This window comes from Lutra lutra, chromosome 1 (assembly GCF_902655055.1).
Source record: "Lutra lutra chromosome 1, mLutLut1.2, whole genome shotgun sequence".
Lineage (NCBI taxonomy): Eukaryota > Metazoa > Chordata > Mammalia > Carnivora > Mustelidae > Lutra > Lutra lutra.
In genome coordinates, this window is record NC_062278.1 from 217,239,148 (window position 1) to 217,252,877 (window position 13,730).

Consider the following 13,730-nt stretch of genomic DNA (forward strand, 5'->3'; position numbering starts at 1 on the left):
GGTTGACACACACACAGAAGGCACCAGGCATCTGTGGCTTTGGCCACCCTCATCCCTGAGGTCCCAGGCCATTCTTACGCCCTCTTCTTGCCCTCACAGGTCACCGTCTGCCGGCGGAAGAAGGAGGGAGGCTACGAGGTTCAGCAGCACAGCCTGGGCTATTACCTGCCTCATCTGGACCTGAGAAAGCTGCAGTGAGAGCTCTGCCTGGGGGCTCCAACAGGAATAACCACACTGGAATAGGAATAAACCACATTGGTCAGACACAGTCTCTGGGCCCTTCTTGACTTGGCCTCTGACTGGTTCACAGGAGACCGAGATGAAAGGTTTTTCCTTTCACTGAGCCCCGAAGGGCAGCTGCAGTTCTGTCTTTTGGCTTCACACCATTTCCTCCCTCAGAGGCATCAGACCTGGCAAGAGACCCAGACATTGTATCATGTAAAATCAACATTCCACCTCAATTCGAGGTTTCTCTTCCTAGAAACCTTGGAGCACACCTCCCCTTGGCTCTGTGCCAACCACCACACCCATCTCCGTTCCTCCATATTTCCCCACCCCTGATGTTCTCCTGATACTGTCTCATTCTCGGAAGCTCGGGTTCACCAGGACTTCCAGACCAGTCTGCCTGAGGGGCTCCTCTCCCCTCATGAGTCCTCCAAGATGGGAAATGGTCCAAGAAGGAATGAGTGAGTCAGGAATGACTGTGCAATCAACATTGGGACTTGGAGCCAAAATGACCAGGTATCTGGGAAGCCTCAGTCCCAGAGAAATCTCAAGGCTTGAGAGACATGGTTTCTGCTTTGGATATAAAGTTAAATAACACTCAGTGGGAAAGAAAAAAATCTGAGGAAAAGGCTAGACAGTCTTTCTTCATCTTTCTCTGTGCTGACTCCAACTAGATAGAGCAGGCTTGCCCCAGCAAGCAGCCCCAGATGAGCAAGGCATGAGGCAAGCTGTGCTGTCCTGCTTTGGATTTGCAGGACTAGTTGGCATGAGCTCTACACCTTTTGCAGACAACCACAGCTGAAGACACCCAAGGGCAGAGAAGTCACGGCAATGCCACCTGTTCAAACTTACTTGGTGTGAGAGTCATATCCTCAGTCTTAAGCAGTCATTCTCTGAGAATGCCTTCTCTGGAAATCAAATAATGATAACAAGAGCTATATCATTATTGATGCCTTAATATCTCCTAAGCAACATGAGTGGTAAACTTTCCCAGCTGCCTTCTCAGTCTCTAGCCTCTGCATGCATTGTCTCAGCTAACACTCACCATCCTTGAGAGCTGCATTCCCATTTTATAGCTAATGATACAGAGGCTCAGAGATACTAAATAACCAGGAAGGAAAAAATTTACTAAGAACCTAAGTTAAACACCTCACCACACTATCTGTTGAAGAAAAAGGTAAAAACACTTTCTGAAATATGGACAGACTCAACATTGCCCTGCCAGAGGCCTTCAGTGAAAGAACCAGTCAAGGATGTACATCAGGAAGCAGAAATGTGAACCCAGAAAAATGTAACAGGAGTGATGAGGGAAAGAAAAAATTCAGTGTATCTAAATCAGAATTAATCTTCAAACAAGGTGTTAAAGCACATTCTAAAGTTCCAGATGAGTGCCTCATGGAAGAAGAGAGGATGGGATATTACTGAGCCATCAGAAAGGATGAATAACCAAAGTTTGCATCAATATGGACGGGACTGGAGGAGATTATGCTGAGTGAAATAAGTCAAGCAGAGGAAGTCAATTATCATATGGTTTCACTTACTTTTGGAAGATAAGGAATAGCATGGAGAACAATAGGAGAAAGAAGGGGAAAATTAAAGGGGGTAAAAATCGGAGGGGGAAATGAATCATGAGAGACTGTGGACTCTGAGAAACAAACTGAGGGTTTTAGAGAGTAGGGGGGTGGGGGGATGGGTTGGCCTGGTGATGGGTATTAAGGAGAGCACTTATTGCATGGAGCATTGGGTGTTATGTGTAAACAATGAATCTTGGAATACTACATCAAAAACTAATGACATACTGTATGGTGCCTAACATAACATAGTAAAAAACAATAAAATAAAATAACTCATTTTTAGGTAAGATAGAAATACTACAAATATTATTTTTTAAAAACCCATTCTCAGAAACTGATGAACCCATGAGACAAAAGTTAAGTAATGGTGAAAAGGCTTTAAATATTACCACAGTTTGCTCAGGCAAATTGACAAATCCCAATGAGCAGTGTGGTTCAGTGATAGATTAATGATACTGAAAACAGTCTCTTTTGACATCAGGATCCCCAAAATGGCACATCCATTTTTGGGAATCAGATTTCCAACACATAGAGATATTTTAAAAAGTGAGAAGTCTGGTATTTCCTTGTACTGAATTCTGAATTAACATGCAACAAAGAACAGAAAAATAGAGACCTACAAACATACATCTTCTTTGAGAACATAAAAAAAAAAAATTATGTTGGAATCTGTTGGAATCTTATCACAAAAAGAATAGTCCATTTCAACCAGGCATGTTTTACCCTGACTGTGAAGGCAGAACACTAAATAATGCCATGACTTGGACCACTCTCTGTTGACTTTAAAATGCAAATAACATACAGAGTAAGAGAAGATAACAGTACCTCATGGAAAGGAAAGACCTCCTTTCTCTCCTCACTTGAAACCCAATCTCGCAGCTCAAAAAGATCACTGTGTCTATTGTCTATGTCACACAAAATAATTTAATATAAGCAAAGTACCAGTACATATTAAAGTTTCGAGGGCTCAGGAGCATATGAAGGCACCATGGACACTGCAAAGAGACCTTAAGAAAGTCCCATGCTCCATTTCACCTGCACTAGCTTCTCTTTTTTCTCATGGTGTTTTTCGGGATGTGCTTCTTGGCCCCTCATTTTCTCTGCCTCTCTAGCAAGTCTGTCTACAGCCAGTGCCACGGCCAACCTTTCTCTTGCTGTCTTCACTTTCCTTTCCTGTTTCCTGATATCTTCCTCAGTCACCAGAAACTGTTTGCACAGAAGCTGCGGGATACCCAGACCAGCTCCTGGAATCACCTTTACCAAATCTGAAGACACAGCAGGGGTGGGCGTGGGGCTGGGGTTCAGACCACCTACAAGAACACCTGGCAGATATTCACTTGAGCACGTAGGAACAAGTTTTTGCAAGGCTTTGGCAAGATCCAACGTGCTTAAGAGTTCCCCTGCACTGCTATAGGCCTGGAGACCTTGCAGCCTCTTCTGCCAGCACATCTGCTGGGGCTTGTCCAGGGTTTCCTCCCAGTGATGGCATCTGACCTCATTTACAGGATAGGATGCGATTCTGGTTACTGGCCTCTTGAATATGTGACTGGACATCCTCAAAGGGATTGAGACACTTAAGCAAGACATTGGTTTGGATTGGTTTCCACAATCCTGCTGCTTCCTCTGTGGAGTCTTGACCATCATACTTCTTTTCCTTTTACCCTATAAACATAAATCATGAGATTGGTTTAAAATGTTTTAAAAGGCTGCCTTCTTAGGAAGACTGTATTGGTTTTCTTCTATTTCTACCTTCCTTCTCTACTTCTGGGGATAGATCTGACCTGTGTCCTGGGAATGTCATCAAATAGATTTGAGTGAAAACCAGAAAGTTCAAGATCAAAATTCAGGACCTACCCCAGATCATTTCCCCTTCACCATCTTTTTGTTGTTGTTGTTGTTGTTGTTGTTGTTAAAGATTTTATTTATTTATTTGACAGACAGAGATCACAAGTAGGCAGAGAAGCAGGCAGAAAGAGGGAGGAAGCAGGCTCCCTGCTGAGCAGAGAGCCTAATGCTGGGCTTGATCCCAGGACCCTGAGATTATGACCTGAGCTGAAGGCAGAGGCTTTAACCCACGGAGCCACAAGATCCTCTCTTTTATGATTTATTCTCACTTGTCCTTGTCACTCTTAACCATACAATTCCTGTTCTTCCCCCCCACTGCTAGATCCACAGTGCCCAGTGTTTTTCTAAATCTCCAGCCCCACCACCCGTCTGTGTTAGGTGACAATTCATTTGGTCTACCTGTTGACCACTTGGTGTTCAGAGCTTAAACTAATAGTGTAATTATCATCTGCCCCACTCTTAGCAACTCACTCCCATATCCCAGACATTCACATCAACCAACAATGTCATGGTCAAAAATAAATAATTCAGAAAACATATTCACCTACTACAAATTCCTGATTTTCAGTTTTCACTCAAAAAATACAATATGCAATATTGTATACTTCTACAATAATTACCTTATACAATGTTACCTGTCCCTCAAGATTGGAAGTGATGCCAGATCACCATATCCTCACCTTACTTTCTCTCCTATTCCTATCAATCCTGGATTCCATGGTCTATGATCTCAATAATTCCTTGGAATAATCCAGAATTCCTTAACATGTATCGTATCTGCCTCGCAAAATTTCAAATCTGGAAGACCCTGGTTATCCACCATGCCATAGCTATTGCTAGTCTTAGGATAACTGGTGAGGAGAGCACACATACTTTGGTAATCACTATAAATCCAGAATCAACCGCTTCCACTGCAAAGCATCCATAATGCCTGGAATTTTACTCTGATTTTTATGTGTCAGCATACTTACTCCTTGGCTTTTCACAAAACTTGTTTCAAACATTCCCTACTTTTCTTTTTACCTCATACATATCCAAGTTCCCTTAACTTGCCTGATACTTCACAGAGAAATGGCTCTACTCCTTCCCTTTCATTGTAAGTCATGGAGAAAAGATCATCTCCATTCTGTGCCTCTGGGGCCTCATCTTCAAGCACCTCCTCAGACCGCCCGACTCTTCCATCTGCTCTCACCATTCTGTGGGTTCTTCCCTGTTAAGGTCACAATGACTCCTTTGTTACTAGACCCAGGAGGAACTTTTCAGTATTCACATGACAAGATCTTTAAATTGAAAACTTCTATACAATCTAAATACAAAGCAGATACATCAGACAAGATTCAACTTAAAAAATGAGACTGCGTTATAAATGGAAAATGTTGGATTTCTGATATTCAGCACACATGAAAAACATAAACTATCTCTATTAATTTTTACATTGATTACAAGCACAGGTAAAAATATCTTGGTTATAATTTTTTAAAATATACTATTAAAATTCATTTTACACCTTTTAAAAATCTTTTTAAAGGTGGCTACTAAATTAAAAAAAAAATCCATGTTATAGAGTGTTTAGTGGTCCTATTGACAGCACTGATAAAACCGTGTATAAAAATAAAGCCTAAAGCAAAATGTCTGGGGAAATTCTCCCAAGGAGAAGAGTCTACTTCAACACCACAGCAGATTCAGCACACACACACACACTCAAGTACACGTCATCCCAGAATACCACCATTACTTCTCAAATGCCATGAGGTCACACTCCCACAGAGTCCAAACTAGACTTGATCTCAAGAGAGAATTCGGAAGTCCATAAAATTTACCAGTTAGAAAGAGCCAAACCAGAGATTATGCATCAAGATTTTTTTTGTGAGTTGCCCATCCTTGGGTTCTATTATAAACTCAATTTGTTTGGGAAACAAGGTTAACAAGGTCCAAGAAACCCCAGTGATTCCTGGATAGAATCAAAGAAAAGGATGCCAGACAGAGCAGGTATGTTTGGGTATGATTTTGCTTGGGAATATCAGTAAGAGGATGTGTGACACAGGTAATGCATTCACAAACATTATTCATTCATATATCTACCCTCTGTTGTGGACTAATTTCTATTTACATCAAGGCACTAGTTCTTACCCTCTGGAGCTGCTTCTGCCAGAAGAATTTGTAAATTTTGTTTATAATATACAGATACAACACTTGAGATACGTTAGGTGTTCAAAGCATTTTCAAACACCAACCCCTTTAATAACTCTCCATGACCTTACAAAGTAGGTACACTTGTTATTGCCAATGACAGACAGAGAAACTGAGGCACAGACAAGGTAAGTAATTTGTCCAAAGTCTAACATCTAGTAAATGATAGAGCTGGACCCCAAGCCTGTTTTGAGTGGTATCCTGTGCTATATCCCCTTCTTGTAATTCTCACCTCTTAGTTTCTTCATCAGATTACATGTGTCATCACCCCACCGGTGTTGCAGATATAATCTCATGTACACCTGGTGATGTCAGAGGGAAGAAGTTACTAGTTCATACTAGTTCAAAGTATGTTCATACAAGTTCATACCCCATTGTGCAAGTTGGGAGACTGGAGAGACCTCAGTGGCACAAAGGCTTTTCCAGAACAGGGAACTGACAGAGAAAAAAGATGACTGAACTCAGCTCTGACTCCTCCAAGCTGGGACCCTGGTTACATTCCCAGTCAGTGGTGGGGTGGACATTTGTGTAGTTATGGAGATGACATGGCCAAGGAGGGGAACAGTCAGCAGTCTAGTGGAGAATTTGGGTGGTGTCAATGACAGAAGGGGTTCAGGAAATGGAGCTTTGAAAAAGTGACCTAACTTCATTGGTGACAGAATCCAACAGAATTCTGATCATCAGGCACCCACATTCTAGAGACAGCCCCTCATCCAACTCACTTGACCAGAGATGCTCAACAGAGCAACATTCAATTATTGTATCCCTATTTTCCGAGGCTCTGGCCTCAGGAGACCCAAGAGTGAGAGCCTTATCAGTAGCCGTCAACATTGGCTCAACCCTTATTTCTAACACCTCTGGCCATTCACCACAGGGTACCCTAAGGTAACACAGGCCAGCCCAGGACAGGTCAGTCCAGGCCAAGCCACAACTGTGATCCCACCAGGGCAGTCCCACACCCCTTACCCCTTCCTATGTGGGGTGGGGGGAAGGTGGGGGAAGGCAGGAAACGAGGAGGGGTACCTTCCTGGGGAGGAACAGGTTGTTAAGTGTAGGAAACCTGGCAATCTGTCACATCCATACTCCAGGTCATGGCTGACAGGATGGAAAGGTGAGTTCCTGGTACCAAGCACCTCTACCCACATCCCACCCCTCAAGGTGTCATCTTGTTCCCTCCCTGGCTGGAGGTCTATGCAGATGCTCCCCTGTGCTGGATCTTGAGAGCAGAACTGGGGGTCTGCATTCCCTCTGGTGGTGTTGTCCAAGAAGTCCCCTGAAGCCTCCACTCCAGTTACTCTTTAAGATCTTTATGGATTAAAATGGGCCCCAGGGGAAATAGGCATTCAGGTTTTCTCTCTTAAGTCTCCAACACATTTTTAGGCTTTTGAACAATAAACCACTCAGATATATAACATTATATGTTTTTTCATTCAGGTATTAGGAAACAATCGAAACTATTTTGCCTCTATCAACAGATTATCCCCTCCCTTTTTAAGAGTCCCTGTCTACACCTACCCTCAAAGATCAAGACTCATGGTTGGTGTTCCATCTCCTATTAATGCTATCCTTGAGGATTTGCTGCTATAGCTAGCTATGTCTTCCACCACTGAATACACAGTAAGTATGTACCCTATTGCTTCAGCCACTCCTCTACCCTGGAAAACTCATTTCCTAACTAAGAACTTTTCAGACCACCCTTTATGTACCTTCTATGTTTTGTCTGATCAATTGACAGTATAAAGATTCACATTTGGGTGAAAAAATCTAACTTATACATGATTTTTCCATGTTGTATTTGAACTATTTTAGTAAAGTTGTTAAATTTAAATTTTAGTTTTAAAACTTTTTCTGGGGCACCTGGGTGGCTCAATCATTAAAGGTCTGCCTTTGGCTCAGGTCATGATCCCGGGGTCCTGGGGTCTAGCCACCAGGCTCCCCGCTCAGCCGGAAGCCTGCTTCTCCCTCTCCCACTCCCCCTGCTTGTATTCCTTCTCTCGCTGTCTCTCTCTCTCTATCAAATAAATAAATAAAATCTTTTAAAAAATAAAAATAAATAAAATAAAACTTTTTCTGAATGCAGACATTAGTCAATTTTTAAAAGATGCAATATAGTCTCCTCAATTTTAAATAATCACTTTCCAACTTACTTGAAATGCTAAATTTATCAAATACTAAACTTCCATATATACAAGGGGTTGCTTCTGGAACCTCCATATCCCTCTTCAATTTGTTTGGATTTTTCCTCCCTTAACAAACTTTAGACAATGTCGTGGTATATTACTTTTTCCATATCTTCCCTTGTTCATTTCTTCCTGCAAAAAAAAAAAAAAAAGAGAGAGAGAGAGAGTTCTTATTTCCCTTTGAAAAATTTCACTTCCAGAGCACCTGGCTCAGTCAGTTAAGCATCGAACTCTTGATTTTGATTCAGGTCATGATCTTGGGGTCCTGGGATAGAGCTCTGCCCCAAACCCTGTGTGGGACCCCGAGTTCAGTGGGGAGTCTTCTTGAAGCTTCTTTCCCTCTGCCCCTCCCCATCCCATGTGCATGCACCTTCTCTCTCTGTGTCTCTAAAATGAATAAATAAATCTTTAAGAAAAACTTCACTTCCTTGTGAATTTGAGAATCAACATCTTCATCTTAAATTATGGTTCGGGGCGCCTGGGTGGCTCATTGGGTTAAAGCTTCTGCCTTTGGCTCAGGTCATAATCTTGGGGTCCTGGGATCAAGCCCCACATCGGGCTCTCTGTTCAGCAGGAAGCCTGCTTCCCTCTCTCTCTGCCTGCCTCTCTGCCTACTTGTGATCTCTGTCTGTCAAATAAATAAATAAAATCTTTTTAAAAATTATGGTTCTATTCTAACTTTATTACATCGAATCAAATATTTGGGGTGAAAATAAATTCTTTATTATAAACCATTGATAAATACAGCTTATTTTATTTAATCATGGATTTTATTTCCTTTTTAAAGTTTTATCATTTTTCATATTATCTATTGTATTTGTTTTAGAATTTATTGATGTTATTTTTGTCATTATTACCTTACTTCTGATTGCTTTGAGTGTATTTTCCTCTTTTTAAAACTTCTTGAGGTAGGAGGTTAGATTAACAATTTCAGACATTTCCCTTTTTCTAATGTAAGCATTTAGCATTTATAAATTTCTCTCTAGGCACTGCATTATCTGCATGTCACAAATTTTGATATGTTGTATTATTTTCATCTTTTTTTAACTTAAATTTGATTAGCCAAGGTACAGTACATCATTAGTTTTTGACATAATATTCAATGATTCATTAGTTAAATATAACACACTGGCTCATTATATCACATGTCCTTTTTAATTCCCATTACCCAGTTTTCCCAGCCCCCCACCCACCTCCCTTTCCGCAACCCTCAGTTTGTTTCCCAGAATCAAGAGTCTCATATGGTTTGTCTCCCTCAATGATTCTTCCCATTGTTTTCCCTCCCTTTCCCTATTGTCCTCGGCACTACTCCTTATGTTCCACATATGAATGAAACCATATAATTGTGTTTCTCTGATTGACTTATTCCATCCATGTTGATGTAATTTCACCTTTTTTTAGAATTTCATTTGAGAGTGCTTATTGAACTATAAATTATTTATAAATGAGCTGATTAATTTCCAGTTACTTTGGAGACTCTCTTGTTACCTTTATGTTGTTGATTTAAGGATGGTTCTCTTATGGTCAGAGAATATACTCTGTATGATTTCAGCTTATTTCAATTTGTTGACATTTGTTTTATGACCCAGTATGTGTTCTATCTTGGTGAATGTTCCATGGGGATTTGATAAGGATGTGTATTGACTATTGTTGGATGTAGTGTCTTATAAAATCTCAATTGAGTGCTCTGCAAATGTTAATTGGATACTGATATTTAATGACATTGTTCAGTTCTTCTATATCTTTGTTGACTTTTTGTCTAGTAGTGCCATAAATGTCTGAGGGGGCTTTTGAAGTCCCCAGTTATAATTTTGGATCCTTCTATTTTTTCCTTCCAGTTATATTAATACTTTATTTTAGATTTTGATTTTATTATGAACATTTTCAAGAATACAGCAATTGAAAGAACTTTACAGTGAATGCCTGTATACTTACCACATAGATTTTACCATTATAATGTTTTGCTATACTTGTTTGTTTTAGCATATAGCCATCATCTATCATCGATAAAACCATACATTTTCTCTTCTTTCCAGCTTTATTAAGATATGATTGACAAACAAAATTTGTATATATTTAGGTTGTACAGTGTGGTATCTTTTTTTATGGTGTACAACTGTTGATATATCAGTTTTTGATTCATATATTTTGATTCTCTGTTGTAGTCACTGTCTTTTTGGTGGACTGATTCTTTTATATCAAGTAATTCCCTTGTCCCTAGTAATTTTCTTTGATCTGAAATCGACTGTTGGCATGTTCTTTCTCCAGTTCCTTCCTCTCCAAGATCCTCTCTCTGTCTTTAATTCAGCAAATAATGGATGCCACGTGCCACCCCTGGAAGGGAATGGAAGTTCAGACTCCATCTCCACTGACAATATGCTAGCTGGGAAAGGGAGTGAAACCTTGGGTTGCCTGCTGATGCCACTTAGTGGGGATGGGTAGTGAGTGACCAGACTTCCTACTCATTTTCCTCTGACACTGATCCAGCAAGCTATCTTCTACTGCACCAGTGGGAGACAATAGAAAAGACTCCCAACTCTGTGTCCACTGATGTTGCCAGTGGAATAGGAAAGCACCCACCTGGGATGTCTGCTGTTGCCCAATGGGTGGCAAGAGTCCAAGTGTCTGACTTGCTCTTTGTTGTTGCTGCTGGTGGCACAAAAGTGTCTTCCTGGGGCATTTGTTGCTGCTGAATCAGGAAGTCAGTAGAGACTAAGTCACCAGGTTAAGAAAGTACCTGCCTGGGCTGCCTGATACTGATGGTAGGAGATAGGTGTCTATACTCCCCACTCAGTTCCCACTGACAGCACAGACTCTGGGTGGGGTAGGGTGGGTATGGTAACAAAAATGTTCCTGCCCTGCTGAGTTTTCCATGACCTGACCCTGTAGCCAAAAAGAACGTGCTTGTCTAAGGGCTTTTATTTTGCCTGGGTCTGTTGGTGATTCCAAGTTGCAGGCATCTCTGGTGATCAGAATTGGGTAAATGGAAAATTCTAAAAAAATGTAAGGAACTTGCCACTGTGTCATTCATTCCTCAAATGCTGAGGTCCTTAGCCAGTCCACCTTCCTCTTCCCATTTTTTGGTCTTCATACAGTTATTTGCTGAATTTTTTCCAAGGCTTTAGGTTATGTTTAGCAGGGAGAAACAGGGGAAAGTGAGTCTATATCATCTTGTCCCAAAACTGTAGCCACATTTTTTTCTTTACTACTTGAGTATTTCTTTTTTTTTCCTGAGTTTTTGCTTCATAGTTTTCATGTTTTTGTTGATCTAATAAAGGAGTTGTTTTTCTCTATTAGAACACAATATGTTATCCTCAAGTATAAAAAGCTATTTATGTGTTGGTCTTGTATGCAGTCACTGTGATGAGCTTATCGATTATAAATCAAATTGTGATGGGATGCCTGGGTAGCTTAGTCCATTAAGTGTCTGACTCTTGATTTTGGCTTAGGTCATGATCTCAGGGTCGTGACATTGAGCCCTATGTAGCACTCAGTGCTCAGCAGGGAGTCTGCTTGAGATTCTCACCCCCCCTCTCTGCCCCTCCCTGGCTTGTGAACTCTCTCTAAAAAAATAAATAAAATAGAAATCAAATTGTGAGTAGAACCTCCAGGTTTTCCTGGGAAGATTATTTTGTCATTAGGAACATCAATGATGCTGCGGATATCCTTGTCCTGGTCTCATACAGATTGGGAGTTGTTCCACTCCTTAACCATTAGTGATGGCTTTGGGCTAAAGTGTGCACCATCCCCTCCCCCGACAATTCCTAGTTGAAGCCCTAACTCCCTTATCTCAGAATGTATTTGAAGATAAAGTCTTTATAGAGTTAATTAAGTTAAAATGGGGTCAACAGAACAGACCCAATCCAAGTGACTGGTATCTTTACAAGAAGAGGAAATTTAGACAAAGTTGTGGACAGCAGGAAGGCCATGTGAAGACAGAGGGAGAAACAACTATCTACAAGCTGAGGGGAGAGGCCTGAAATAGAGTCTCCCCTCATGATCCTGAAAAGGGACCAACTCTGGTGACACACTGACCTCAGAATTCAAGCCTCCAAACTGTGAGAAAATAAATTTCTGTTGTTCAAGCCACCCAGTCTGCAAGACTGCTTTGGCAGCCCCAGGAAACTCCTACAGGTCTTAATGCCCTTTTAGTGTTTTCCAAATTAAGGAAGGTCTTTCCATTCTGTGAGTTCTGTATTAGACATGGATATTGCGTTTCTCAAAATATTTCTATCATGGAAAAAAGACCCATCACATAAAACTCATCCTGACAACAATTGCCAAGTGTATATTACAATATTATTAATCACATGCACGTTGTCCTGCAACAGAGCCTTAGAATCACCCCCAATCAGCCCACATGACCGAAGCTTCTACACACACCAAACAATTCCCCATCAATCCCTACCCCCAGCCTTGACCCCCACCATTTATCTTTGTTCCTATGAGTTTCACTACTTTAGGGTTCTCATAGAAGTGGAATCATGTAGTATTTGTCATTTCATAACTGGTTCATTTCATTTAGCATGGTGCTCTCAAGGTTCACACATGTTGTAGCATATGACGGGATTTCCTTCTCTTTTAAGACAAATAATATTCCATTGTATGAACACAACACATTTTCTTTATTCTTTCATCCAGCAATGTACATTTAGGTCATTTCCATCTCTTGGATATTGTAAATACTGCTGCAGTGCATTTTCTCAAATGTTTTCCTGGCACTCAGTGAGATTGAAAAAAATATTCTTATATACATCAGCTAATGTAACAAATTACCTTTCTAAATTTCTAAAGTTTAAATATTTGCTACTCTCTAAATAAATCTTGCCTCATTGTGATTTGTGTTGATATCAGTTCATTAATAATTTAAGATTTTTTCATCAAATATTTTTCCATAATGGCTCTTTGTGGGGTTCAGGAAGTTTGCATATGATATGAGGGCTTCCTAATTCTTATTTAGTAGTTTTCTAGTAAATCTTTAGGATAGGAAGTATCTTCCTAGATGTGAGGCAGAGAGCAGAAAAATAATAAAGTGATTGCTATACTTAACTATATCCAAAGAAAACTGTAGTTTTATTAAGTCATTTTTACATACCCTTTGCTTGTTAGAATAGCACATATTGTTTTATTAATGAAAAAAGAATTCAATAAACAATTTTAAAATTAGACAATATCTATTAGATTTCTATGAAATATGAAAATTTTAGCAATATGCTGCTATCAATTCTCTCATCTGTAAAATGTAGGTAGATAATAGCATCTTCCTTATAGATTTCCTGTGAAAATACTCTGTAGTGATATGCATAAAATGCTTATCATCATGTGCATTGGAAAGTAATGCTGTATTCATTTTTCCACAAGGATGATTATAGCTTTTTTTATGCTTGAAGACTGAAATTTTCAAAATATATTCTGTTGTTGCAAAGTGAATCACTTTTATAAATTCTTCTTACAGTTTGATGATCCCTTTGGAATACAAATTCAGGCTTCTGTGCATGTATGCGTGTGTGTGTGTCTGTCTATATAACTATATCTTAAATAATACTTAGAGCCTTATAATGAAAAGCTATCCTCCTCACTTCTGACTCTCAGAAACAACTTCTTTATTGTAAATTGTAACTCTGTATTTCTAAATTAGCCCCTTATACAGTGTTTTCATTTTTCAGCTTTTGACTTTTTCTAATAACTTTTCTGAAAAAAAAATGCATGTAGTTCT

General features: G+C 40.0%; 2 protein-coding genes across 9 annotated transcripts in view; one reads left to right on the plus strand and one right to left on the minus strand.

The window, feature by feature from the left end:
* The window catches only part of MUC16 (mucin 16, cell surface associated), a 121,251-nt gene extending 119,553 nt beyond the window's left edge, over positions 1 to 1,698 (plus strand). For all 8 annotated transcript variants that reach the window (XM_047703669.1, XM_047703695.1, XM_047703677.1 and 5 more), the window contains one exon: positions 100 to 1,698. In XM_047703669.1, the coding sequence (XP_047559625.1) occupies positions 100 to 198 (99 nt within the window). In that variant the 3' untranslated portion in view covers positions 199 to 1,698. The remainder of the gene's footprint in view (positions 1 to 99) is intronic.
* A 726-nt stretch (positions 1,699 to 2,424) lies between these two features.
* Positions 2,425 to 4,818, minus strand: MBD3L1 (methyl-CpG binding domain protein 3 like 1). Its single transcript, XM_047717241.1, has 2 exons — positions 4,698 to 4,818; positions 2,425 to 3,461 (listed from the first exon to the last, which is right to left on the minus strand). Exon 2 carries the CDS (start codon positions 3,441 to 3,443, stop codon positions 2,808 to 2,810), a length of 636 nt encoding a protein of 211 aa, XP_047573197.1. The 5' UTR covers positions 3,444 to 3,461; positions 4,698 to 4,818; the 3' UTR covers positions 2,425 to 2,807.
* Between the last annotated feature and the right edge of the window lie 8,912 nt (positions 4,819 to 13,730).

What these genes read in the sequence shown, in the direction of transcription:
- MBD3L1 (XM_047717241.1), bottom strand. Translation starts at nt 3,443, where the DNA reads ATGATGGTCAAGACTCCACAGAGGAAGCAGCAGGATTGTGGAAACCAA.